The sequence below is a fragment of the Haliaeetus albicilla genome, chromosome 12 (assembly GCF_947461875.1).
Source record: "Haliaeetus albicilla chromosome 12, bHalAlb1.1, whole genome shotgun sequence".
NCBI classification, from domain to species: domain Eukaryota; kingdom Metazoa; phylum Chordata; class Aves; order Accipitriformes; family Accipitridae; genus Haliaeetus; species Haliaeetus albicilla.
Window position 1 is genome coordinate 7,337,233 of NC_091494.1, and position 24,475 is coordinate 7,361,707.

The 24,475-nt window shown below is 58.1% G+C and overlaps 1 protein-coding gene across 4 annotated transcripts in view; it reads left to right on the forward strand.

The window, feature by feature from the left end:
• Window positions 1-23,135, forward strand: part of LINGO1 (leucine rich repeat and Ig domain containing 1) — a 165,216-nt gene extending 142,081 nt beyond the window's left edge. For 3 of the 4 annotated variants that reach the window (XM_069797874.1, XM_069797875.1, XM_069797872.1), the window contains one exon: window positions 20,858-23,135. In XM_069797874.1, the coding sequence (XP_069653975.1) occupies window positions 20,870-22,711 (1,842 nt within the window). In that variant the 5' untranslated portion in view covers window positions 20,858-20,869 and the 3' untranslated portion in view covers window positions 22,712-23,135. Of the gene's footprint in view, window positions 1-3,888; window positions 4,353-20,857 lie in introns of those variants that run through there. The other variant, XM_069797873.1, reaches the window with a different exon arrangement.
• Window positions 23,136-24,475: the final 1,340 nt, after the last annotated feature.

The following is a 24,475-nucleotide window of genomic DNA, read 5'->3' on the forward strand; positions in this document are numbered from 1 at the left end:
CCTCCTGCCAACAGAAGGGAACCATCTGCCACAGTCCGTTATCGTCTGAGGATGGCAGTGGCAAAGAGCTGGAGCATCTGTCTGAGGGATGAGCCCCACAGATGGACACCCAAATGTTCTTGCCACTCCCTGCAGGTTTTAAAGGGGAAAATGTTTGATGAGGGCTTGTGAGCAGAGCTGCTCTCTGCGGTGTCCTCTGCAGCTTGGGGCTATACAGAGGACAGGATGGTCACACCTGGAGGCCCGGGATGCCCCTTGATTTGAGTCACTCCATGCTGCAAGAAGGAGGTTGACCCAGTTGAGTGGGTCTTTGTGGCCTCCCACAACAGCTGGAGTTGGTGTCCACAGCGTGGGGAGGCCAGTAAAGGTGATGTGAGAGGGAAAAAAAGCATGTCTACCGCAAAGCTGGCAGCTGCAAATAGATACAGGCTGTTAGTGGGGACAGGAGAGGACAGTACTTCCAGTAAGGTTTGGTTGCATACTTCTGGCTGTCCCCAGTGCTCTGTCACCCATGCTACACCTCGGGAACCTTAACAGTAAGCTCACCCTTACCTTAACTCTGAATATCCCTCTACAAAAGCAGTCCTTTGCCAGGAGTGGTAGCACCCAGTTATCCTGTTCTTCTTCCTAATGTCCCATTGATGCCCTTCTCCCAGGTAATGTTATAAACTTACCCCCTCTGAGCTGCATCGCTGCTCCTCTTCAAGCAGGACCTTCATATGGAGCATGTGTTAAGGGTGGGCTGCATTACCGTCTGCGTGCGGGATGGTCTCAGCCCTCACGGTAGTTGTTCGTCTGTGGTAGCAAGATGCTGGCCAGCGGTGGCCCATGAAGAGCTGGGAACAACCTGACAGTCCCAGGTAGATCTGGGCCTCTGGTGCTGTGTGGGGTGAGCCATGCCGCTTGCTGGTCCCTGGGGGAAAGCACCTTGGCCTCACTCATGGGCAGCCATCCAGATCTCTCGCTCCAGTCCCGGGAGCTCACTGCTGCACCAGGGCTGCATGACGGCAACATTTTAGGGTGAGGAGGCCACAGAGGATCTGCCAGCACAGAGCTTACAATGATAGGTTGGTAAATGCAGAAACATGGGAACCCTTGGGGCTTCTGAGCAAGGGCCAGTGCAGTTCCTCCTGCAGAGATCAAGGGGGTTTATTGCTGCTAGGATCTGCCTTTGTCCGAGGTGTCTTTGGGGCTGTTGGGGTAAGGAAGTGTTGCCCATGAGGTGGGGTGAGAGTTACCCCTCCACATTTGGAGGAAGGGAAAAGCCCAAATGGCAGCGCTGCTCCTCGGGGAGATTAGGCGTCCTGGCTCCTCTTAAACTCCGGCACCATCGATAAAGGCCTTCGTGCTCCTGCACCCAGCTAGGAGAGCGGTTATTAAGCGATGCTTTCTTTTCACTGCGCTCTCCATCTTCCCTATCGTCTCACCCCGCTGCTGGCCAAAACGCCCCACTGTAGCCGGCAGAGCAAACCAGGGCTGGGCTCCGCCGCCACGCCTGGCACATCCGTGCTGCCCTCGCCTCTCCTGCTGCACCGCTCCCTCTGCCCGCCCAAGTCAGAAATCACACACAGAGCTTACTGAAAAGGCAGGTTTTGCACGGGACTTTTCTATAGGAGAGATGTGCATGGATGCCATCTCAGCCCAAAAGCTCATCTCTGCTTCTGCACACCAAGTCCCCCATCCTCTGCCGCTCACCACACTGCCAGGGTGGGGATAGCTGTCAGAGCCGAGGTGGGAAAGACGGTCTTGGAAGGCCCCCTGCTTCCAGGCAGCGTATAGCATCACTCTCGCAGGGCCACCAGTGCTGCTTGCATGGCGTATTTGCTGAATCTTTGCGGAAAGGCTGAGGTGAAATTTCCCCCTCTCACACCAGACAATGCCAGGAATTATTCTGGAGTGTTATTGAATACACGGTGCCCTGCACTTTAGCGGAGCTTTAACCGTGGTGGGGGGAAGCATTAAAAATGGCATTCAGAGCTCTTAGCCTGTCTTTTGTCCTCTGTTTGTTTTTTCTGGCCACATTCAGATTGCCAGCTTTGTCTCTGTTTGTGAAGTGCTATTAACATCGATGGCATCGCTGAAATAGCCATAATAATAAGAAGCATTGATCTGTGCTGAGTAAAGGTCTGAGGACCACTGAGAGGGGCCAGGCTGAATTTCCTCGGTGTCAGGAGCAGAGCACGCATGCACACACACCCACGCTCTCACCTTCCCGTGTTTCTTGCCACAAGGGTCCTTTGCTCAAGCCCAGGCAGGGCTGCATGCCTGACAGGCACCCACCCTCCCAGCCAAGCCGGGGTCTGCGCCCACAGGAGGAGAGGCGGCAGCCTAGGAGTGGGCAGGAGCACCGAGCGGGAGCAGGGAGCTGGAGTGATTCAGCCCTCAGCTGGCAAGCTTGCAGTGCCTACCCTTTGTTTATTCCTGCTCCGCTCAGAAGCTCGCGTGTGCTGAGCAGGAGGATAACGAGCTCTGCTGAGGGCTCCGGGGAGGCAGAAGCTTCTGTTGGAGTGCGGAGGGGGGCTCACACCGCGCTGGGTTTGCTTGTAGCCCACCGCAGGGACGTGAGCTCGGGACAGCCACTGGGCTCCCATGCTCCACAGCAGGCACCTGTAGGTGTTTGGCTTAGCTCTGGCACGCCACCCGCCGGCCTCCCCGCAGGCTGGGGGGACACCATCGCACGGGAGAGGCCTGGGGCAAGCACGCAGCTCCACTTTCGCAGGACAGAGGAAGGGAGGCCAGCCCAGAGGGATGCTCTGCATGGGAATCTCCACCCCCGAGCTTGGTTAAATGGCTGGTGGAGGAAGGCCAAGCCATCGTCTTCCTCAAAAGCTCCCACCGGCTGAAAGAGCCGTCCAAGGGAAGGTTCATGGGACCCAGCGAAAGGACTCCCGCAGAGCCTCTGGCCCCAGCCCGTGCCAACGCAGAGGGCCCTGGTGCAGCTGCCTTGGGTCCACCTTGGCCTGCGGCCGGCCACGCTGCGAGGACAGCTGGGTAGAAACAGGACAGAGTGGGAAGCGCCCCAGGAGAGCCCTGCTGAGAGGAAGCAGGAGGGGAAAGTGCACATTAGAAGCAAAGTTTGTGTCCATTACTGCCAGAGAAATCAGCCTCTGCTGGAAGAGCCAACACTGGGCAAATCTGCTAATGCTGCTCGATAAATCAGTGTCCATTATGGAAGGGGGTGAAGCAGTGGGCAGCGCTCGGGAAGTCGTGCATTTAGTTCTGAATGAGATGCCACCAGCTCAGCATGCGCCGAGCCTCTCAGGAGGCCTTTGGGATCACCAGGTCCCAGATCGGTCCTCAGAGGCATCCCCCCCCAAGCCTTGTAGCCCTTTTCCTCTCATGTGCCGGCGGGGGGGGGGGGGGGGCAGTGAAAAAAAGAGAAGCGAACCGCTTTGCAGGGGTAGCTGCTGCAGGACGGACCGCTCTGCAATCTCCAGGGTAGCCCGGCATCTTCCCTCAGCAGGCTCAAGCAGGGCTGGGCACTGAAGCACGGGCGACCAGCAGCGCTCCTCCAGCCCGTCCTCTGCGAGCCCCGCCGGAGGAGCGGGGACTGCCGGTGCCCCCCCCCCCACTCCTCTCTGCAAGGGCTGCCGGGGGCCACCGGTCCCGGCCCCGCTTTGCTGCCGGATCCCGGAGACAGGCGCTACGGTCTGCGGGTGCGACGGCACCCTCGGCAGCTCGCACAGCGGCCCCTCCGCGAAAAGCACCGCTTCCCCCCACCCACCCCGGCCCCGGGGGGGCCCGCACACCCCCCGCACCCCCCCCCACCGGCTCTCGCCTCCCTTCGCCGCGCTGGAGAGGGGGAGGCGGCGGGAGGAGGGGACTGACCGCGGCCGCCGCCGCCGCCGTTCCCGTCCCCCGCGCCGCTCCGCGCACCGCCCCGCGCCCGCCGGCGGCTCCTCCCGGAGGGGAGGCGGGGGGCCGGCGCGGCGGCGGCGGCGGCGGCGGTGGTTCCCGGCCCGGCCCCCGCCGCTGCAGACCCGCCCGGCGGCAGCGGGCGTGCGGAGCCCGGGCCCTGCCAGCCCGCCCGGTGGGGCGATGCGGCCACCGCCGCCCCGCAGCGGCGCCGCCGCCGCCGGCCGCCCGGCGGGCGCGGAGGGGAGGCAACCGGTCACCGCGCGTCCCTAGGGCGGCCCCGGAGCGGCCCCGTGCCCGGCCCGGCCCTCCCCCGGGCTCGGGGCTGGGGTTGGGGGGGGGGGCGGCTCGGACCCGGGAGCGCCGCCGCCCCTCGTGCTGTCGCTGCGGAGAGGGGGAGCTGCGTTACTGCAGGTGGAGGTTTTGGCGGAGGGGGTGGGGGCCGGGGGAGATGCCATTTCTGACCGAAGGAGATCGCCGGCGAGAATGAGATGCAGGTAAGCGAGACGGGGATGCCGGAGCGGGGCTGGCGGGACCGGCGGTGCGGGGGAGCTGGTGGGCTCCGTCCGTGTGTGTGTGTGTGTGTGTCCCCCGGCCGGAGCCGCGTCGCTGCCCTCGGGCCGGATCCGCGCCGGTGCTCGGGGGGTGCCGGGCCGGGAACTTCGTGCGTGCACCGGCGAGGGCACCGCGGGTGCGGGGGGGGGGTACGTGCCGCCGGTGCCCGCCGGTGGCGGCTTGGCACCGCGCCCCGGGGCGGGGGTCCGGGGAGCGGGGCGGGCACCGCCGGCCGGGGTGGGGAGGGAAGGGACAGGGGGGTCAGGGGCTGCCCGTGGCGGGGACAGACGGACGGACGTGTGCCCCGGGGCCCTGCCGTCCTCCAGCCCCTCTTGGCGCCCATCCTGCCGCTTCCACCGCCCTGCTCTGCCCGGGAGTCTTCCCTCTGCCGATCTCCTCCCCAGCCCCCCCTGCGCCTCTCCCCTGCCTTTCCCCGCAGCCCCTTGCCCAGCCCCTGCGGGAAGAGGCAGCTTGCAGCCAGGCGGGGCCGGGCTGCGGGGCTGGGGTCCCGGCCACCCGGGGCTGACTCGCCCGGCGGAGGGCTGGGGCTCGGCGGTGCCGAGGAGAGCGCAGAGCTGCATCCTGATGTGGGAGCTCTCCTCCTCCTCCCCCCGGTAGTTAAGCAGATGAGTTAGCCGGTCTGGAGCAGATTACATATTCAGGTAGGGGATGGATGGCCGGGACAGCACTACCTCCCAGGGCTTGCTGGGGAGCAGGGGGATCGGCCCTCAAGCAGGCAGTGCCCAGCTCCCCAGCCTGCAAGGGTTAATTCAAGAGGAGGAATCGGCCCTCTGCCTGTCCCCGGGGCAGAGACACCAAGGGTTAAATACGGGCAGGGAGAGCTCTCCAGCCCTGAGGGACCAGGCTGGAGGCAGGAGCCGTGGGGGGGTAATTTTTCAGGGCGGGGGCTCACCTCTCCATCACTAGCCCCCCAGCCTGGAGGCAGGTGAGTCGGGGCCGTGGGGAGTCACTGCCGGACAGGATGATCCCTCAGGCTCCGGGGGGGCTCTGAAGGCACTGAAGGGTCCCCCAACCTGGGCTCAGCTCCACGCACAGGAGCCAGCCCGGAGGTGCTGGGGAGGGTCAGAGTGCCAGCGCCGGCTCAGCCCTTGGTTTGCATCTGGCAGAAAAAAGAAGGGGTTAATGTTGAAGGGGCTTTGCAGGGCAGCCGGGGTTGGGAGGATGCCCAAGAGCCTGCTGGCTAGAAGGGCTTTGGGACTCCTCCCGGGCAGTGCCATTGCTTGTTGCTCTCTGAATACCATGTGTAGGTGATCAGATTTTTTTCACCTTGCGCCTTGGATATATAAATAGCCCGAGCGAAGGGTAGAGGCATGGTTCGCTCCAGGTGCCGGAGGAGCCACCTCCGAGAAGAAAGAACTGGCAGTGTTGGTGCTGGGCAAGTGATTTGCACTGGGAGGGAGGGACAGCGGGTGAGCGTGGGCACCGGTGGGATCAGCTCTCCTCGCCGCGGGTCTGTGCTGGTTGGCGAAGCCGAGGCTCTGCTGCCTCTCTCTGCCTGCCGCTAGCCCAGCTACCGCCCGAGCAGTCGCCGCCATCCACAGTCCTTTCCCAGCAAACGCCCTTTCCAGCAAAGCAGCTCTACCTGCTGGGCTGCAGCAGGGAACCTGCGTGACAGCCCCACGCTCGCCCCCAGCCCACACTGTTCTCCAGGGTCTTGGCCCGCGGGGGGAGCATGGGGCAGAGCGGCTGAGGCATCCCCAGGAACAGCAGCCCCACTCCGCAGATCTGCTCCTTCTCCCTCCGTCTCCCCTTCCTCTGCACCACCTAACGGAGCCCAGCTCTGAAATGATAGCCCTTCCACATCCCCATCCCAGTCCTCCCGCCAGCCTGAACCCTCTCCTCACTGCTCTGCCACTTGCACCAGCCCTGACCTGACCTTCATGCCTGCCAGAGGCAGCCGTGGAGCAGCAGCGTGGCTGTGCCTCCAGCCAGCCCGCTGGCACGGGGGCTGCATGGACCTTACCAGGGCTGCCTGCACTGCCCGACCCAGCCCCACCGCAGAGGCAGCGATCCCAGCCCCACACCAGCGCCACAGCCCAAACCTTTGTTCGACCCCCTTCCTCCGCATCCGTTCCCCCGGTTTCAAGTGCGCTCCTTGTCCCTCTCCTGGACCTTTTGCAAGTGACACCCCGTGCGTGTCCCAGGTGCCACAAGCCGAGGGGCAGCCTCACTCTCCCAGTGCATGAAGTCCCGCTCAGCCCTCCAGCCATCCCAGCAGCGTGGGCTGGGGCTCGGTGGGAGGAGAAGTCAGGGCTGGCCGTGCCTTCTCGCCTGCTGCTCCTGGCTCCTCCATGGAGGACATTGGCTCAGTAGCTTAATACCATGGAGGAGAAGTGGTCTCTGAAGCTCTTAGCCTAGCCAGGCTGGTGAGTAAGGCCGAGACAGAAATGTGTCCCTGGGCTGAAGCCTCCGCGTCTTCCTGCAGACACGCTGGGGCAGTTTTCCCCGTAGCCGGGCCCTTCTGCTCCTTCCCCAGTGCCTGCCGTGCTGGGAGAGAGACAGACACTCCCTGGAGGCAGCCGTGTCCCTGGTGGGGGCTTTGCAGGTTACCGGGTAGCAGGAGGGGGCTCCTCCTCCTCTCTCAGCTGTAAGCCCCCAGCCAGCAGCTCGGAGCTGGCAGGGCTGCAGGCAGTGGCACCTGCCTGCGCTGGGTGCTCGGGCAGCCCCAGCTTTCCCCGAGGCTCCCACGGGACAGGTAGGAAGCGACTGGAGAAGATAGTGGAGCTGAGTTTACAGCACCTGGGGAAGAGTCAGGTTTTCCAAGCCTTTTTGTGGAGGGATTAATTACAAAACGAATAGTTATACTTCTGTAATACCGTACCATGCTGCAGTTACTCTACACCTATAACGTAATTACTCTGTGATACCTCTAATTACCACTGTTTCATATCACTGGAAGGTTAACAGCATGACTGAAAGACTTATTATTTCTTTAGTTTCCTGCTTAATACAGCCACTGTAATGATGCTGGAGTTTATATTGTTTGATCTATGTAACAAGTATAAAATCCTTTAACTTGAGGTTTTATTTCATGGGCTGATAAATCACTTTATAATAACTCCACAGTTATAGTGTAATTATAGTGTAATTACGGTTGCTGAATTATAAAGCACAACCGAACCTATTGTGATTCGATGAGGATTAATATACCCATCATTACCCATGTTGCTTCATGTATGTGGTTGTCACCGGGCAGCGACGGGCCCGGGTGTGTTGGATGGCTGTTGGGTGCAGGCTGCTGTGACAGCTCTCTGGTGACGTCTGTGTCACCGCTGGAGGTTGGACCCCAGCCCCTCAAGGCAGGGGAGGACGTGTTTGCAATGGGCACCTCTCTGTGAATGTCCTGGTGGAAAACACAACTCCACCAACTCTTTCGCAAAGCTTCGGGTGTGGAAACTGCTGGAGAGACACTTTTCCACGTCACCTCAGCTGAGTCCTGCCAGTCCTTGGATCCCCCCTTGGCTTGGGCAGTTTGCTTGGGCCCTGCTGGCGCTGGGGTGGATGTTAGCGGTGCCGTTGGCTCATATTGACTCTCCTTCCATGGTACAGGCTAACGTGAGCTCAGTGTCCCCATACCCTTTATGCTTGACACCGGCCACCGTGGCAGCGCTTCGGAGCCAGCAAGAAGAGGGCACAGCCAGCGGTGCAAATCACGGCACAGCTTGGCAAGGGAGGGTGTTTGCCTGGCTCTCAAACACATTCAATGCACTGAGTCAGCAGCTCTCCTCTATTCTCTGCTAAATCCTGAGAAGTGAAGGGAGCAGGGTTTATCCTAGCATGAGCAGAAATGGCTTTTGGTGGGAAAAGAGCCAGAAGAGCTTGTCAGGTAGTGGGGAAGGCTGGGATGAGAGAGAAGAGGGCTACAAATGCTTCGCTCAAATCAAACAACCCAAGAAAAATAAAGGGAGAAAGCAACTGCAGGCCACGGCCTCAATTTTCTTCCAAGTCAATTTTTTCCCCCTCTATCTCTCCATCTGGGGGGGGAGTAAAATTGGAGCTTGCAGAGGGGAGTGGCTGCATGGAGAGAGGTTTCTGTGCCTTTGCTGGGTGTCCCAGCTCCCTGTGACCCTGGCTGCGGACATGTCTTTCTTACTAACAGCCAGTTTTGGTGGCTGTTTGAATTTGCAGCCTTTGGGACAGTGTCAGGACATGTGTGGTACAGAGAAGGAGAGGAGCGTCTGAGGACGGGGCTGGCTTGGGGAAGGGGAGAAACAGCAGCCGTGGCCCCCCCCAGTGCTTCCCCAGCCCCGGGAGCACTGTCAGCAGCGCAGCATGGCCTCTGCCCCTCCTTGGCACGGCAAGCCAGGAGAAAGACAGGTTGCACAAAGGTAGCTGTGTCTGAGCGGGCAGCTTTAATTGTCAGCTTGACCCAGGCAATTGAATAAATGCTGATAAATGCCACAGAGGGCCTCATCACCTCTTTAGCCCGGGCAGGGAGCGTGAGGCTCCCTTCATCCCTGAGAGCAGCGGGTCATGCCGGCAAGACCCAGGTGATTCCCACCTTCCAGGAGCAGCTGACAGACAGCTGTTCTGACTGACAGAACCCATCCAGGCCATGCCAAGAGGACGCACAGAGCTTATTGATGCATTGGCAGCAGCACAGCCATTTTGGGGGGGAGCCCTGCCATGAGCCCCACCAGTGGCTCAGTCCTCGCCAACCATCCCTTGCCCTCCACAGCCCCGCATCCCATCCAAACAGCATCTCCTAACTGAGCATGGGACCAGGCTAGGCAGCAGGTCAGTATCCCTGTCACGGGGGCCGGGGAGCTCGGCTTGGTTTCGCTCATTCTCCTGGTTAAGCACAGAAATGGCTTCTGTTTAACCATCCTGCATGTTTTCTTCCATAATTTTTTTCATGTGTCTCTCTAAGTAAGTCGGTCAGCCTTTCAGTGCCCACAGCATCCTGCAGTCGACATGTGTCCATACATGGACATGACTCTTCTGGGGTCCAGAGGAGAACCCAGGTGTCCTGGTCAGAGGCCGAAGGCTTTGCCCACTGAAGCTTTCATGTCCCTTGTCTGAGGGCTGGGGTCGGTGTCCTGAGCTGGGGACAGTCCTGTGGGTGAGGCGGGAGGGTCCCTGCAGGGAGTGGGGACAGGGAAGGAGGTGCAGCTCTGGGCTGTGTCTCCCAGGACATGGTTCTTGCGGCCCAACACTGTCCGAGCGATGCTCAATTGGCAAAATACCTGCTGGCAGCCATCAGGCTGGGCTGATCGCCTGCTTTGGAGGACAGAATGGCCACTGCTCCCTGAGGGATGTGCCCATGAGCACCCAGCCCCTGCCCTTGCTGCTGTGGTGTCCCCAGGCTGGGCACCCATGGTGCAGCCCAGCCACTGCCACCCTGCACAGCCCTCGCTCCCCTGGCAGCCCTTTCCTCCCCGCCACCCCACACTGCTCTTAGTTATCCCAGTAGGACCCACATTTTTTTTTTTTTTGTCATTTCCATTCCGCTTCTTCATCAGAATGCAAAACATTAAGTATTGCTCTTGTAATTATGGTTAATTTCATAACCAGCACCTTAATTGGATTGGTCTCTGATGGGGAATTCTCGTAGGAGGGAAAAGCAGAAATATTTTGACGTGATCTATTCTTTCAGCTCTTTGTTTGGATTTGAGATGTTGAGTGTGAAATGGGAAACAACTGATTTAGACCCCAGAGGCAACCTGTGGGTGGCGAGCAAAGTCTGAGTGCTCTCGGAGGCTCTTCTTACCCTCTGTGCAGGCAAACCTCTCCCTCCTGTACCTGAACCTGGCCTTTCTCCATCGCCCCTTTGGATTGGGGGCAGTCACTGAGAGCCAAATTTATATGGTCTAACCCAAAATGTGAGCCTGGGGAGCCAAGAGGGGCATTACAGGTGAGCACTGGCCCAGCAGCTTGCTTCTGCCCCAGCTCCACTGGCAAGCAACTTGTGCATTGTACCACGGAGCAAGGCACAGCAACGGGGATTAGGTAGAAAATGTAAATGGCAGCTGTAGCCATGCTTTAAATGAACGTGCACTGTAGGAGCCAGATGAAGGAAAGGAATTAGGGCCACAGCAGTGAGCAGTGTGAAAACCTTCTTGCCTGGCCCATGCTGGGGGAGCAGCCTGGCACAGCTCTGCAAGCTCCCAGTGGGTCCGAGTCTGCCACCAGGACCTCAGGGATGTGAGGGACACCCAGAGGGACACCCAAAGGGGCACCTCTTTTCTGCTGGGAATTGCGCAGGCAAGGGCCTACCAGCATCCCTGAGCCCGGAGAGGAACACCAGCCCCTCTTGTACCCTGGTGAACCAGGTTATTTCAGCGCTGCTGCCGAGGGCAGCAAGTGCTGCTGGGGCCCTGGTGGTCCCCCAACGCTCCGCTGGGGCTGTGCCATGCTGTGGCCGTCCCACGGAGCTGGCGTGCTGCGTATCACGCTGCCGCTTTGGGCTTGAGCTACGATTTGCTCTAGGAAACATGGAATTGTGCTGCCATTAAACTGATTTGTGCTCAGCCTGTTTATCCTTTTCAATGGGAAAAGATACAGAAGCTGAACTGAAATGGAAACCCTGGCCTTGCATTTCCAATTTAATTTCTATGCACTGTTTTTCCCTGTGATTACTTTTGTTCTCACATACAGCCGAGAGTGCAGGCTCTGTATTATTATCATCAACATCATTGGGGAGAAGGAGGAAGGGGTAGAAAGCATCTCTTTTGGCTCAAACAAAACACAACAAAACCACCCTAAAACTGCCCTCCGTTGAGGGCAGCGGGGGAACCGCTCCATCCCCACATTGGGTCCCTCCTTTTTCTCCATGCCCACGGCCTCAGCGCAGTCGCCCACTAGAAGACAGAAAGGGCCGAGGAATGGCACAACTGCTGGTGTGCTGACACCCCTTATCGTAGGCTTTAAACTGATTGTGCTTTTTGCCTCTGCTCCAGCTGCTTCACAGCCGTGGGGCAGTGCCGCCTGCCCTGCATTGAGCCCTTCCCAGGCACAACACTGCGCAGCCGGACGCGTTCCCAAAGCGCCTGGGGGCTGAGATTTGCTGAGGCGCAGCACCCGCAGCCAGCGCCAGCTCAGCTTGGGGCACCCTTGCTAGTGAAATCAATGCGTCGGATTTCATGAAATTGCCCTAAAAAATCCCAGAGTTTCCAGTGCTTCGGTTTCTCCTCTCAACCAGCGTTTCACACCTTTTCATTCTTGCTTGGGGGAGGTCTGAGGTTTGGGTGCAGCGCCAGGACCCCAGGAGCTCTGTGCGCAGCCCCCATATATCAGCAGGGCCGGCAGCACCTGGAGCCCAAATCCTGGCCAGGCCACATCCCGCAGCACCTCCCCACCACAGGGATTTGGGCTGGGAAGGGCTGGCGAGGTGGTGACCCCTCGTCCCCGGCTGGCTGGCACTGCTTGGCCACTCACACCAGCAGCACCCGCTCTGCCTGGCTTCGTGGGTACGGCTGACTGCAGGACAGGCGGGCTCAGCCGTGGCTCAGCACGGTTTGTTTTTATCTAATCTATTTTATTGTTGAATGAAACAATAACAGCAAATACAGGCCCTGAAGACAAGCCATAAATAATGCAAAAATCAAACAAGCGAGAAAAGGGGAAAGAAAAAAGAATTATACATGTAAAACCAGCACAGAAAAAGCCAGGCTGGGAAGAGGAATCTTCTCTCCGCATTTGCCATCACTCATGCTTTCTTTGGCTCCCTTTTTTCTCCACTTCTCGATTTCTGGAAATTCCTGTGGTACTAAATTTGTTATTATGTGAATGAAACAATAATAATTGGGGAGGAGGTGAGGAGAGAGAGATCTGGCTTGCTGGGAAGGAGTCGGGAAAGGAGGTGGATGGAGAGGACCAGGGCTTTCGTCTCTTGCAGCGCCCTGAAACACAGCCAGGCCCCTGCCCAAGCCCACCACCCTGCTCTGCCCCTGCATCCCCGCGGGAGACAGGGCAGGGACAGCTCTGCTGATGCCGCCCGGCGCTCGCGGGGCTGTTGGTCCTGGCAGCACGGCACGTCCTCATTGCCCCGTGCAGCTTGTCCTGCCAATGGGTTATCACAGAGCCATCTTCGCTGGGCTGGGCTGCAGTTGGCCTCTTCTGAAAGGCTTCCAAGGCCACTTATTCTAGGCAGCAGTATAAAAATATCAGGGCCGGTCCTAAAGGGAGGTAAATCAGCAGGTTTCCCAGGAGTCAGCGAAGCTGCTGGGTTTATGTCCTCTGAAGTCCTCTCGCTGTTATCCCAAAGGTTTCCAGAGGAATATGCAGCGCTCTGGAGCAAACTTTTTACTTTTCTAGGTATCCTGCACTGGTTGTAGGTATATTTAAGAGACGTGGCGTGGGAACAGAAGTGGTGCAGTCTAAGTAAGTACAGTCTAAGATTAAATTAAACATCATAAGGAACGTGACCAGTCCCTGGCAGCAATGTTGCTCTGTGGCACTGCAGGCTTGGGACGCACTCGCCGGTCCTCACTTGCTGCGGCTGCACAGCGTTTGGGACTTTGATCTGCAGTTTCCACCTTCAAGCAGTTGCAGGGAGACAGTGGGGACGCAGAGGCTTGGACTCGTGGCTATTAGAGCTGGTCACATCGCAAAGCTTCAGCGATGTCCCCGTATGGCCCTGTGGCGTGAGGTTGCTCGTGGGGCTGGTTTGGCATTTGCTCTCCTGCTGAGCCAGCCCTGGGTAAAGGAGGGCAGAAGGCACCGGGGGTGCTCCCCATCTCTGCTTGTGGCCCTGGTTTTCTGCTGCTGCAGCTGCTGGGTGCCCCAGCCCCACTCTGGGCGCTGAGCAGAGCTCCAGGTCACTGCAGAGCCATGGGACACCTTTTGGCAGAGGGTGATGGCTGGAGGGGACGGGATGTCCCCAGGCAGGCAGTGGTGGGGAGGGAGCAGCTTGTCTTGGTGCCAGACGGCTGCCCCTGCCAGGCCCTTCGTGGCGTCCCCAGGTGTGGTTTGTGATGTGGGATTACCAGGAGCAGCAGCTCAGCCTGGCAGGGCCTGCCCACCTCGCTGCTGGGACGCTGGTGCTGGCCACAGCGCAGGGACCGTCCTCGGGGGCCGGCACCTGGGTCTGGGGGAGCAGGAAGCCACCGGTCACCGGACCAACCATCAAGGCGAGCTCGTACAGAAAAGCCATCTGCTCCTGCTCTGGAGGAAACGTGCTCTGGCAGCAGGGTGACTTTGTACCAGACGCTTTTATGCTACATCAGGTGGTGTCCTGCCCCTGACTCAAACGCAGGGTTTAGCACAGGCACCGTACAGCTGCGCTCCAGCTGATTCAGCAGCACCACGACAGCGTGCTGAGCCACGCAGAGCTGCCCCTGCAGCACCAGGGCCACGCAAAGCAGGTGGGCAGGGAGGCCAAGCCGCCTGCACTGTCCCCCATCCTCCAGCTTTGCAGTGCCCTCCCTGGTGCTGGGGCTGCTCGGAGCGCTTCTGGGGAGCGCAGAAGGTGTTTGGGTACCGCTTGAGCCCATTCCCAGGAAAAAACAATCCTCCCACCAGTGCAACAAGAAAGGGCGTCTGCCAGCCATGGCTGGGCTGTGCTGGGAGAAGGCAGTTTTCTCCATGCATGAGCAGGAGTGGGATGGTGGCCCAGGCTCTGGCAGCTGCCGATGCCCTGCTCTCCCCAAAGGGCCTTTGCAGGCACCGCCTCATCCCGTGACTCCTTGTTGGCCGTGGGCACGTCGAGGCAGAACGCAGGGGATGCCTTCACAATGCCATCGTGACCCTGGCGGCTCTCCCAGAAGACACTCATTGGACAGACCTTTCTTTCACCTCTGTGGTGCAAATGTTTCCATAGTCCTAAGAAGAGCCTGGGGTTTTTCCATCCTCCTTTGACAGCTACAGACAGGGAAGAAAAAACATCTATGGAGACCCTCATGCTATACTGAAGCCTCCTCCACCCAGCGTGTGCTCATCACTCGAGTGCCTGCTGAGCTGGGTGCCTTTGGATGAGCACCTAAAAACATCCTGGTGAGCCAGCCCATGTCCCCAGAGACAGGAATCCCAAGGAGGGTTGCTGAAATAAAGAAAGAAAAAGGAGAAGGCCCATTCCACTAGCTGGTGCACGTCCTTCCCAGCATCCCAGCACACACCATTCTCTTGCTGACCCAGCCCAAAATGTCTCCAGCGCTGGAGTCCCAAGGCCAACCCTTGGGAGATATTCCCACAGCAAACACAGCTCTCCTGCTCTTTGTCTCACAAGCAGGGAAAAAAAAAAAAAATCAGCCTCCTCCTGGCTTGCCTGACATGGGAAGCATTGAACCACCAACCGGCAGTGGCTGCAGCAGTGGTGGGCCAGCTCGCGTCCCGGCCACCTCAGTCAATGAGTAGGGGAGTGTGGCTGGCTCCGAGCCCGAGCTCCACGGTGCGCTGCACCCTTACATTCCTCATTTATCTCTTGCTAGCTCAGGGCTTTACACCCCCGGCATCCACAGCTGCCTTCGCAATTACTTATCGATCACTTGTCAGGATGTTTTCTTTGCTGATGGGGCACTCAAGCATGTGCAGCCAAAGAGTGAGAAAAGACATTAAAAACAAAGGAGCAAAGGTGTGAGAAGGGTGAGCAGCTCTTGCACAGATGTGAGTGCAGCAAGAAACAGCCTCAGCAAAAACTGTTCTGAGCTTCAGCATCCTGCAGAGATGACCAGGATCTCCTTCGCATTGCCCTGCTCTGATAACAGGCCTGCCGAGCCTAAAAACCGCTCTTCAAGTTGGCTCTGGGCCATCGCTGGTTGTCCCTCCACCATACATATCTGTCCCTGCATCGGATCGAGCAGATCCACAGCCCAGAGCTAAATCAGTGGACGGCTGGGCCGGAGCTCCCCCTCCCAGCGTCCCAGCCTGCTTTAGAGCTCTTCTCCTCCCCTGTGCATCCCCCTCCCCTTTCTTCTGCTCTTCTTGCCCTTTGGCTTGGTGCTTCCCTGACTTAATCCCTCATGGCGCTGGGGGCACCACGTTTTGGGTGGAAGAGCACGTCGCCACGAGGAAACGCTTTTGCGGGGCGGTCCCCCAGGCTGGCTGCTGCGGGTAGCTGGTGCCAGCCAGGCGGTGTCAGTGCCGGAAGGGGATTTGCATCTTAAATACTTCTTCATGCTCTTTTACAGCCTCAGAGCAACTGCCAGAGCAGATCAGGTTGCGTGCACCTATTCCAGGCTCCCGCCTCAGAGCAGCTGAAAGCAGATACTTCAGAAAGCTGAGCAAAAGCTCCGGGCTGGAGAGTCGTGCCTTCACGTGGGTGAGCAGGAGCCAGTGACCCCGGGCAGCTTGTGGCTGGCGGGGCTGAGGGTGGTCTCCTCTCTGGCTAACCTGCCATGGTCTATTGCCTCGCATGACTTACTTGTTCGTATGTGCCCACCATCCTGAACAAGGCACTGCTGGAGGGGTCCTCCTCAGCTTCTGCCCGTTTCTCCCCCCACTTCTCACACCCTCCTGTGCTGCTTCTGGAGGATTTGGGGCCAGGCCAGGCCACAGGGCAGCCCTTTGCACTGCAGCAGCCTGTTTTCATGCCCTTTGTTAACAGCCCATCCAATAATGAAGGTCTAGAGGAAATTTGGCGGCAGCTTTCCGTCACCCAGGCCAGCACTGTGCCTTCGGCCACCCTGTCTGCTGCCCACCAGCCAGCCCTGGCAGCGCTCAGGGCTGACTTTAGGCTCTCCCCTCTTTGGTTTCTTTTTACCCATGTGAAGCAGCGTGGTCCCGGGAGGGAAACTGCCCCCTCCGCCCTGTGTGCTCTGGCCCTTGCTCCCACCCATCCCTGAGCATCCCTGGGCACCGGGGAGAAGGGCAGCTACTACTGACGCCTGCGCTCCAGGGACTGGGTAGGAAAAGAGGAGGAGGAGGGAGCCGGTGGGGTGGAGAGGAGACAGAGAGAGACAAAGCAAAAGGGCCCAGAAATGTGCGCTGGACGCAGGGGGAATGATGGAGGGAGGAGGAAATGGGCGCGAACGTGTTTGGCAAATTAAAGCTTCTCCCTTTGTTTTGCTGCTTTGCAGATAGCTACAGGAACGCTTAGCGCAGAGCCTGGGGTCTGGATAAGCAACTCTTTTAGCAGCAGGAAAGGTTGTTAAATATTTATTTGTAAACCTGTAGTCTTTATCTCTAAAATGTAGTCAAGTTCAATAAAATTTGATTTAGCTGGAGCAGCTTAGAGGAGACGAGAGCACTGATTCCAAACGCTGTGTTTCGGCAGCTTTGTGCGAAGCCGGCAGACCAGAGGCAGGGGCGAGCCCATGGCTGGCCCGCACCCATACCCATATCTCCCCTGCTGCCCAGCGTGGGTGCCTGGTGCTGCTGGGATCAGGCTCACTCCTGCGTGCTCCATGGCCCTGCAGCAAGGTCAGTTCCTACAGGGATGGACAGGGTGGGGATCACGCTCCCCCAGCCCTGCTGAGCCCCAAAGCACTCTGGGCCCGCCTGGGAATATGCCTTCCTTCATCCTAAATTGCCTGTTGTCGTTCTATGCTCTCGAAAGCATCTGGTTCAAGGGTGAACGTCTCCCAGACTGTAATTTATGGCTGCCAGGTGGGGCTTATAGCTGACTCGGGGATTTTTGCCGCTTGCTCGCTGTCAGCGTGGCAGACGGATTGCTCGGTGCTGAGGAGCACCAAGCCCGGCCCCAGCCGCAGGGACCCCTGTGGGGCGGTGAGCGGGGGGCAGCCCAAAGGACAGTGGTGACAGCAGAGGGCACGGCCAGGCACGCTGCCCACCCCTTGGGGCAGGAGGGCAGCAGCAGCCTTGGGAGCAAACCCAGGTACCGAGGCTGGGCTCCTTCCTGGGTCATTGCCTGGGTTTGGGTTCCCTGTGGCCGTTCCTCCTGCACCGGGGCAGCCCGTGCCCGTCACGACGGAGTGAACCCCATGCACGTCAACGCTCCAGCCCAGCCCCAGGCTGCATTTCCAGGCACAGGCCCAGAATGGCATCTTTCCTCCCAGCGCTGATCCCAGCCAGAGACGCTCGGCGGGTCCCGCTGCATTTAGCACCGAGGCAGCACGGCTCCAGTGCACCCATCTGTGCCTTGGGCTGAGTCTAGCAGCTTCCCCAGGGGAAGGGGTTGTCCTTTGGAGCCCTCATCCCCAGGCAGCAGGGTGGCGAGGGCAGGGGTGAGTGGACGCCGTGGCTCCAGGCATGATTTTTGTGCTGGTTTGCTCATTGCCTAAAGGCAGCAAGTCTGGCAGCTGCTCCTTTCTTACCGATTCCTTTTTTTTATGTGAGAAATGAGAGCCACGTTCACACCAGAGGGCTGCATCACAGCCATGTGGCCTGATCCTGCCTGGCAGCTCGTGCTGGGCACCCTGGAGGGTGCTCCGGCCCGTTTCGCAGTCCTCCTCAGAGTAAATCTGGGAGAGCTTCAACGTTTGGTAGCACTTTGTCTCAGTCACTTCCCAGTTTCCTGCAGGCAGCAATTGGTGAGAGCAGCCACTGCCCTCTCTGCCCCGGAGACACCAGACCCTCTCCCCAGCATCACCCAAGCCCATCCGAGGTGGCTGCAGCCCCTCGCTCGGCCGGCACCCACGGCTCCAGCACCAGGCACCGCAGCACCGTGTGGTGGCAGACGCAGGATGGCCGAAAAGGACAGCCCTAACTTCGGGCTGAGGTTCACTGACGTGATGCGAGTCCCGCCACTGCGGGGGGGATGCGTGATGGTCAGTGGAAAGCCGTGCACGAGTTGTTGACTTGAGCTCGCACAATAATCACTGTTTGAGTCATTTTTAGAAGGGCACCTCTTAATATCTGCCTCGCCTTGAGGCACAAATATTCCCTTCTGAAACAACCAGAGGTAAATGGGAACCAGAAGTGATTTAAAGCTCATCTTAGCCCAGAATTTTTCAGCTTATTCATTGTCTTTCTCCCAAAGCTCTTCTGTGGCTCTGGCTATTAAGATTACGGATGTTTTTGTCAGGGATTGTATTTATCACGGATTTAAATTTAGCTGAGAACTAATAACATGTGAGGTGTGTCTAGACTTCAATTCTACACAAGTGGGCTTGTCTCGACTTTAACACCATGCAGATTTTGCTTCATTCATCTATCACCTCTTTGCTTATGTTTTAGCCGTTGGTGCCGCATTGCTCCCAGCAGCTCTGGCCGCTGCCCCTCCACCGAGGCCAGTGCAGGGACAACAGCGCAGGACCAAATGTGTTGCAGGTGCAATGCCCTCCCCACTGGCAGAGAAGCAGATTTTGGCCCAGGGGAGGTCCGGGCCAATGCGGGAGCCATGCATGGGGCCCTGCAGCAGGATTCGGCTCTCACCCCCGCCCCGTGCCCAGCAGGGACCAGCATGCAGCTGCACGCACGGGCAGCGCTGAAATTTCAGCCCAGAACACAGCCAAATAAGGGCGGCTGCCTGGCACTCTAATGAGCTGAAGTCTTTTCAGCCCTGGTATAATTAAGCCCCTTAGACTGTATTTTGTTTTGCATGCAGTGTTTTGCTTGCTTTGATGGCTTTCTCAGCACGGCTGTGAGGAGCGGGAATTGGTTTCTGAGAAACACCAGCCGAGGGATGCCGCGAGCGAGCCGGCACACATTGGCAAGCGGGCCATGGGAGCAGCAGTGCCGGTGGCACTCGCGGGCAGGAGGAGCGGGCACTCGCCGGCCACGTGCCGCCCACAGGGAGAGGCGGCAACAGCGGCATGGGGAACCCCTGGCAGGTCAGTGCCGGCCAGGGCTGCGGTACGAGCCTGGGGAGCAATTCCACATGCAGCCCTTCGCCTGAGAGCTGCCAACTGCCAGCGCCATCCCGGCCCCGAGGCACCGGCACATCCCTCCGGCAGGTCCTGGTCCCAGCCCCGCTTGTATTTGTTAGGACTGCCCGGCAGCATCAGCACTCGGGAGGCGATGACGGGGGAGATGATGAATTGTAAATACCCAGCAACCAGCTCCTTGCAGCCTGGCCCAGGCCCAAGCGAACCCACTGGAAATGTTTCTACTGGACTGGAACTTGCTGGCCCAGGGCCGGCAGGGGGGAGCTCAGCAGCGCTGCCAGGGGAGCTGTGCGGGATCAGCTCCTGGCACCGCACCCCGTCGCTTTGGGGGTGATGTGCTTCAGGTGGTCCCCAGTGACCAGCCCTACCGCAGAGGTAGCAGGAAAAGGGGATGGAGAAGGACAGTGAACCAGGAGGAAACGGCAGGAGGGTTTCTGTGGGGACTCCGGGACCTCACAGCCAGATTGCCTGGCGTGCCGAGGCCCGGTGGTTTCTGAGATGGCGCTGGTGGACGTTTTTATGACCCGTCCATCATCTTTCATCCTTGCCTCTTGCAAAGAAATTTTGAAAAATTTTTTGGGACCAAAAGTTATACTTGGGTCATATATCTGTATGAAATGATGAATATAAACAGATGCAATGGAAGTAATGCACAGAATGCGTACCAGACCCATAAATAGTGCCAGAGCCGGAAAAGTAATGTACAGGATATATAATGATGGATACAAACGGAGCCAATGGAAGTAATGTATTGAGCATATTCAGCGATAGCCATAAATAGCATTAGTGGAAGCAATGCAGAGTGTACACATAACAATAGATATAAACACGGTCTGGAGTAGCTGTACGTCTAATATGCAGTATTAATATGACTTGATCCCTCATAACAGCTTGAGCAACAAGGAAATAAATGCATCCGAGGCAGCGTGACAGGGAGCGTTCACTTCCGCCTGCTGATGGGCCGGGGCACAAACCAGACCATAACCCCCGAGGAAGTCTCCCAGCCCTCCCCAGGGAAGGCAGCAGGAGGCCGGGCCTTTCCCAGCCAAGACCAGGCAGACCCCCTTACCCCATAGCACCCCTGGACCTCACATCAGGCTATAGCTCACTCTGCAGACATGCTGACCAGTTGCTGTTTCTCAGAGGGGAGTGGTGCGGGTCTGCACCTTGCAGGCAGGCAGGCAAGGGGCTAGCCCTGGAGGGGGGACAGAGAGACCACTGCGGAGCCTGGGGGAGCACAGGGGAAGGGGACCGGTCCCCATGGAGCTGTCACCGTTGCTCCCTGCTCGGACACCCCGCTGCCAGCCAAACCCAAGTGGGGTTCCCCCAGATGCTCAATCCTTGCTCAGCTCCTCTGCATTTGCAAAGCAGTCTTTATATTCAGGCTCCATCTACAGGGAACTGAATAATTTCAAGAGCTTAAAATAGGATGTAGATAGATGTGTTCAGTATTAATTTTTTTTTTTTTTTTTTTTTTTAAGAAGCCGAGGAAGCGAGGTCTGTCTGACACAGATTCCTCAAGGCTTTCCACTCAAAGTCTGTGCACGTTCAATCATCAAGTGGAAAGTTGGGAGGTGGGGAGGAGAGATGGTCTTGTAGCCAAAGGGCTGGATTTCAGCTGGAAAATGAGAACCTCTGCTCTGCCTCAGCGGTGCCTTTTGCCTTAACGTCAGCTCTGCCAGGACTGTAAACCTTTTGCCGCGGCTGTGCCTGTTGTATGCTCACATTCACCTTGCTCTTTCTCTCCCCCATATTACCTGCAGGTGAGAGATAGGATGGTAGCTGGGGAGGCGAGTATGCGCAGCCCAATCCTGGCCTGCTGGCAGCCGATTCTCCTCCTGATGCTGGGATCCATCCTGTCCGGCTCCGCCACGGGCTGCCCACCGCGCTGCGAGTGCTCCGCCCAGGAGCGCGCTGTCCTATGCCACCGGAAGCGATTCATGGTTGTGCCGGAGGGGATCCCAACCGAGACCAGGCTGCTGGACCTGGGCAAGAACCGCATCAAGACGCTCAACCAGGATGAATTTGCCAACTACCCTCACCTGGAGGAGCTGGAGCTAAATGAGAACATTATCAGTGCCATTGAACCTGGGGCTTTCAACAACCTCTTCAACCTCAGGACGCTGGGGCTCAGGAGTAACAGACTCAAGCTGATCCCCTTGGGGGTGTTTACTGGACTCAGCAACCTTACCAAGCTAGACATTAGTGAGAACAAAATTGTGATCCTCCTAGACTACATGTTCCAGGACTTGTACAACCTGAAGTCTTTGGAGGTGGGGGACAATGACCTTGTCTACATCTCCCACCGGGCCTTCAGCGGCCTCAACAGCCTGGAGCAGCTGACCCTGGAGAAATGCAACCTGACCTCCATCCCCACGGAGGCCCTGTCTCACCTTCACGGCTTGATCGTGCTGCGGCTGCGCCATCTGAACATCAACACCATCCGGGATTACTCATTCAAGAGGCTGTACCGGCTCAAGGTCCTTGAGATCTCACACTGGCCCTACCTGGATACTATGACGTCCAACTGCCTCTACGGGTTGAACCTGACCTCCTTGTCCATCACCCACTGCAACCTCACGTCCATCCCGTATGTGTCGGTGAGGCACTTGGTTTACCTCCGGTTCCTGAACCTGTCCTACAACCCCATCGTCACCATCGAGGGCTCCATGCTCCATGACCTCCTCAGGCTGCAGGAGATCCAGCTGGTGGGAGGGCAGCTCACCATGGTCGAGCCCTTCGCCTTCCGCGGCCTCAATTACCTGCGCATCCTGAACGTGTCCGGGAATTTGCTGACCACCCTGGAGGAGTCAGCCTTCCACTCGGTGGGCAACCTGGAGACGCTCATCCTCGACAACAATCCCTTAGCCTGCGACTGTCGGCTGCTCTGGGTTTTCCGGCGGCGATGGAGACTGAACTTCAACAAGCAGCAGCCCACCTGCTCCACCCCCGAGTTCGTCCAGGGCAAGGAGTTCAAAGACTTCCCCGATGTCCTCCTGCCCAACTACTTCACCTGCCGCCGAGCACGGATACGGGACCGCAAACCTCAGCAGATCTTCGTGGACGAAGGCCACACGGTCCATTTTGTCTGCCGGGCGGATGGGGACCCGCCCCCCACCATCATGTGGCTCTCTCCCCGGAAGCACCTCATCTCTACCAAAACCAACGGGCGGCTCACTGTCTTCCCTGACGGCACGCTGGAGGTGCGCTACGCCCAGATCCAGGACAATGGCACCTACCTATGCATCGCCAGCAATGCGGGTGGCAATGACACCATGCTGGCCCACCTGCACGTGCGCAGCTACTCCCCAGACTGGCCCCACCAGCCCAACAAGACCTTCGCATTTATCTCCAACCAGCCCAACGAGAGCGATGCCAACAGCACGCGCGCCACCGTGCCTTTCCCCTTTGACATCAAGACTCTCATCATCGCCACCACCATGGGCTTCATTTCCTTCCTGGGCGTCGTGCTCTTCTGTCTGGTGCTCCTCTTCCTGTGGAGCCGGGGGAAAGGCAACACCAAGCACAACATTGAAATCGAGTACGTGCCACGCAAGTCTGACGCGGGCATCAGCTCTGCCGACGCGCCGCGCAAGTTCAACATGAAAATGATTTAACCAGGCAACAATTTGCGAATAATAATGGTGGTGGTTTGTTTTTTTTAAAAAAGAACAAATAAAAAATAATTAAAAAACAAACATTGCTACAAACATACCGACCTCTCTCCTTCCACCACGCCCTCTGCCCCTGTCCAAACCCACTGCACCCGCACTGTCACCACCTCTTTCTCCTCCTCTTCTTCTTTATACCAGGAAAACATTCAGCCGATGTCTTCAGGACTCCTGTGTTTGTAAGGACTTTGTCTGATGGACTCTGGTGTCAGATATAACTGAGAGGGAAAAGCAACAGAGGGGGGAAAAAAAAGAAAGAAAAAAGAAATAAAATCAATAAAAAGTTACGAACTTTCTTCTGTAACTTTGATTTCAATAATTATGGATTTTTATGAAAACTTGAAATAATAAAAAAACCCTATTTCCTATAGATAGTTGGAATGCAAAATCTTGACTTCTTGATCTGTCCAGTTCTGTATCTTCGGCGAGCGCTCGCTTTCTCGCCGCGGAGGCGTTTTCCAGCTGCCTCACTGAGAACAGCCCCCGGCCAGGGCGAGTCTCCCGCTGATGCCAAAGGTTCGCGCTCCCCCAAAAGGCACTTCCCGCAGTGTCTTGGGCCCTGCACAGCACCAAGAGGAGTTTGACTTTTTTTCCCCCAAGGACCGGTTGTGGTGTTTTAGCCATTCACCCGCCCGCCCCCAAAGCCCAGGGGAGCGAGGCTGCAGTGCTGACGTGCGTAAGCCGTACATAGCGGAGCTTTGTTTGCCTGCCCTCCGCGTGGTGAGAAGAACGCAAAGCCCCATTGCGGGGCAGCCCGCAGAGCAGGCAGCAGCTCACCGTGGCTGCGGTCCCTGGGTTGAGAGCCAGCGGGGCAGCGCTGGGGGTACCTGGGGATCCTGCTGCCTCTTCCGTGGGGAGAGGACTTTCTACCTGCCGTTGCCAGCAGCACAGCGGTGTCTCCTCTCCGATGGGGGACAAGGTGGCTCTTGTGCTGCGGACAGCTGTCCCTGCGGGCAGGGATGCTGCAATTCCATTAGAGCCCCTGCTGGCAGCACAAACCGGCAGTGCCCTGCCTGGCCCTGTCCGCCCCTGGTACTCAGTGCTGCTCCCCACCTACCTGTAGCGACTCTCACGGTGGTTTTCAGACCTGACCACTGGCAGCCAGACTCAGAAGCACCCTCAGGCACATCCAAGGGAATTTAGCTTCCACGCTTGCAGGAGACTTTGTTTGAAAATAACCAAAATTACATACGTTTATAAACACACACATGCACAGCCTGAGCCAGAGGAAAACAGGCGCAGGGCTGCAGCAGGGAGGTGGTGCAGGCTGTAACGCCCTGGCTGCCCTGGTGCTAGCTCCAGCGTGCCCACCACCATGGTGTCTGGTCACCAGGCAGCGATGTCCCTTTGCTCAGCTCTGATACTTGGGATCAGGAGGTGTGGAAGGTTTGTATTCTCTCAAGGAGGAAAAGGGGAGGAACGCCGGATAAACTGCCCCCCTGGGCAGGGCTGCCCTGACTGGTGCATCCCATGCGGGAGAGGTGTGACAATGCCAGCCTGCCCTGAGAGCAGAGCTACCTACGGCAGCAAGACATGGCACAGGCTACAGAAAGCATCAGCATAGAAGTGTTATACAGCAAATGAATTAAAAGGAGCAAGTCAGGAGGGCAACCACAGAGGGAGAGTAAAATCAAGAGGGGGAAAGATGATGGGGAAAGAGATGTCTTTGAAAAGTAAGAGAAGCATCATCAGACCAGCTCAGCCCTTCCC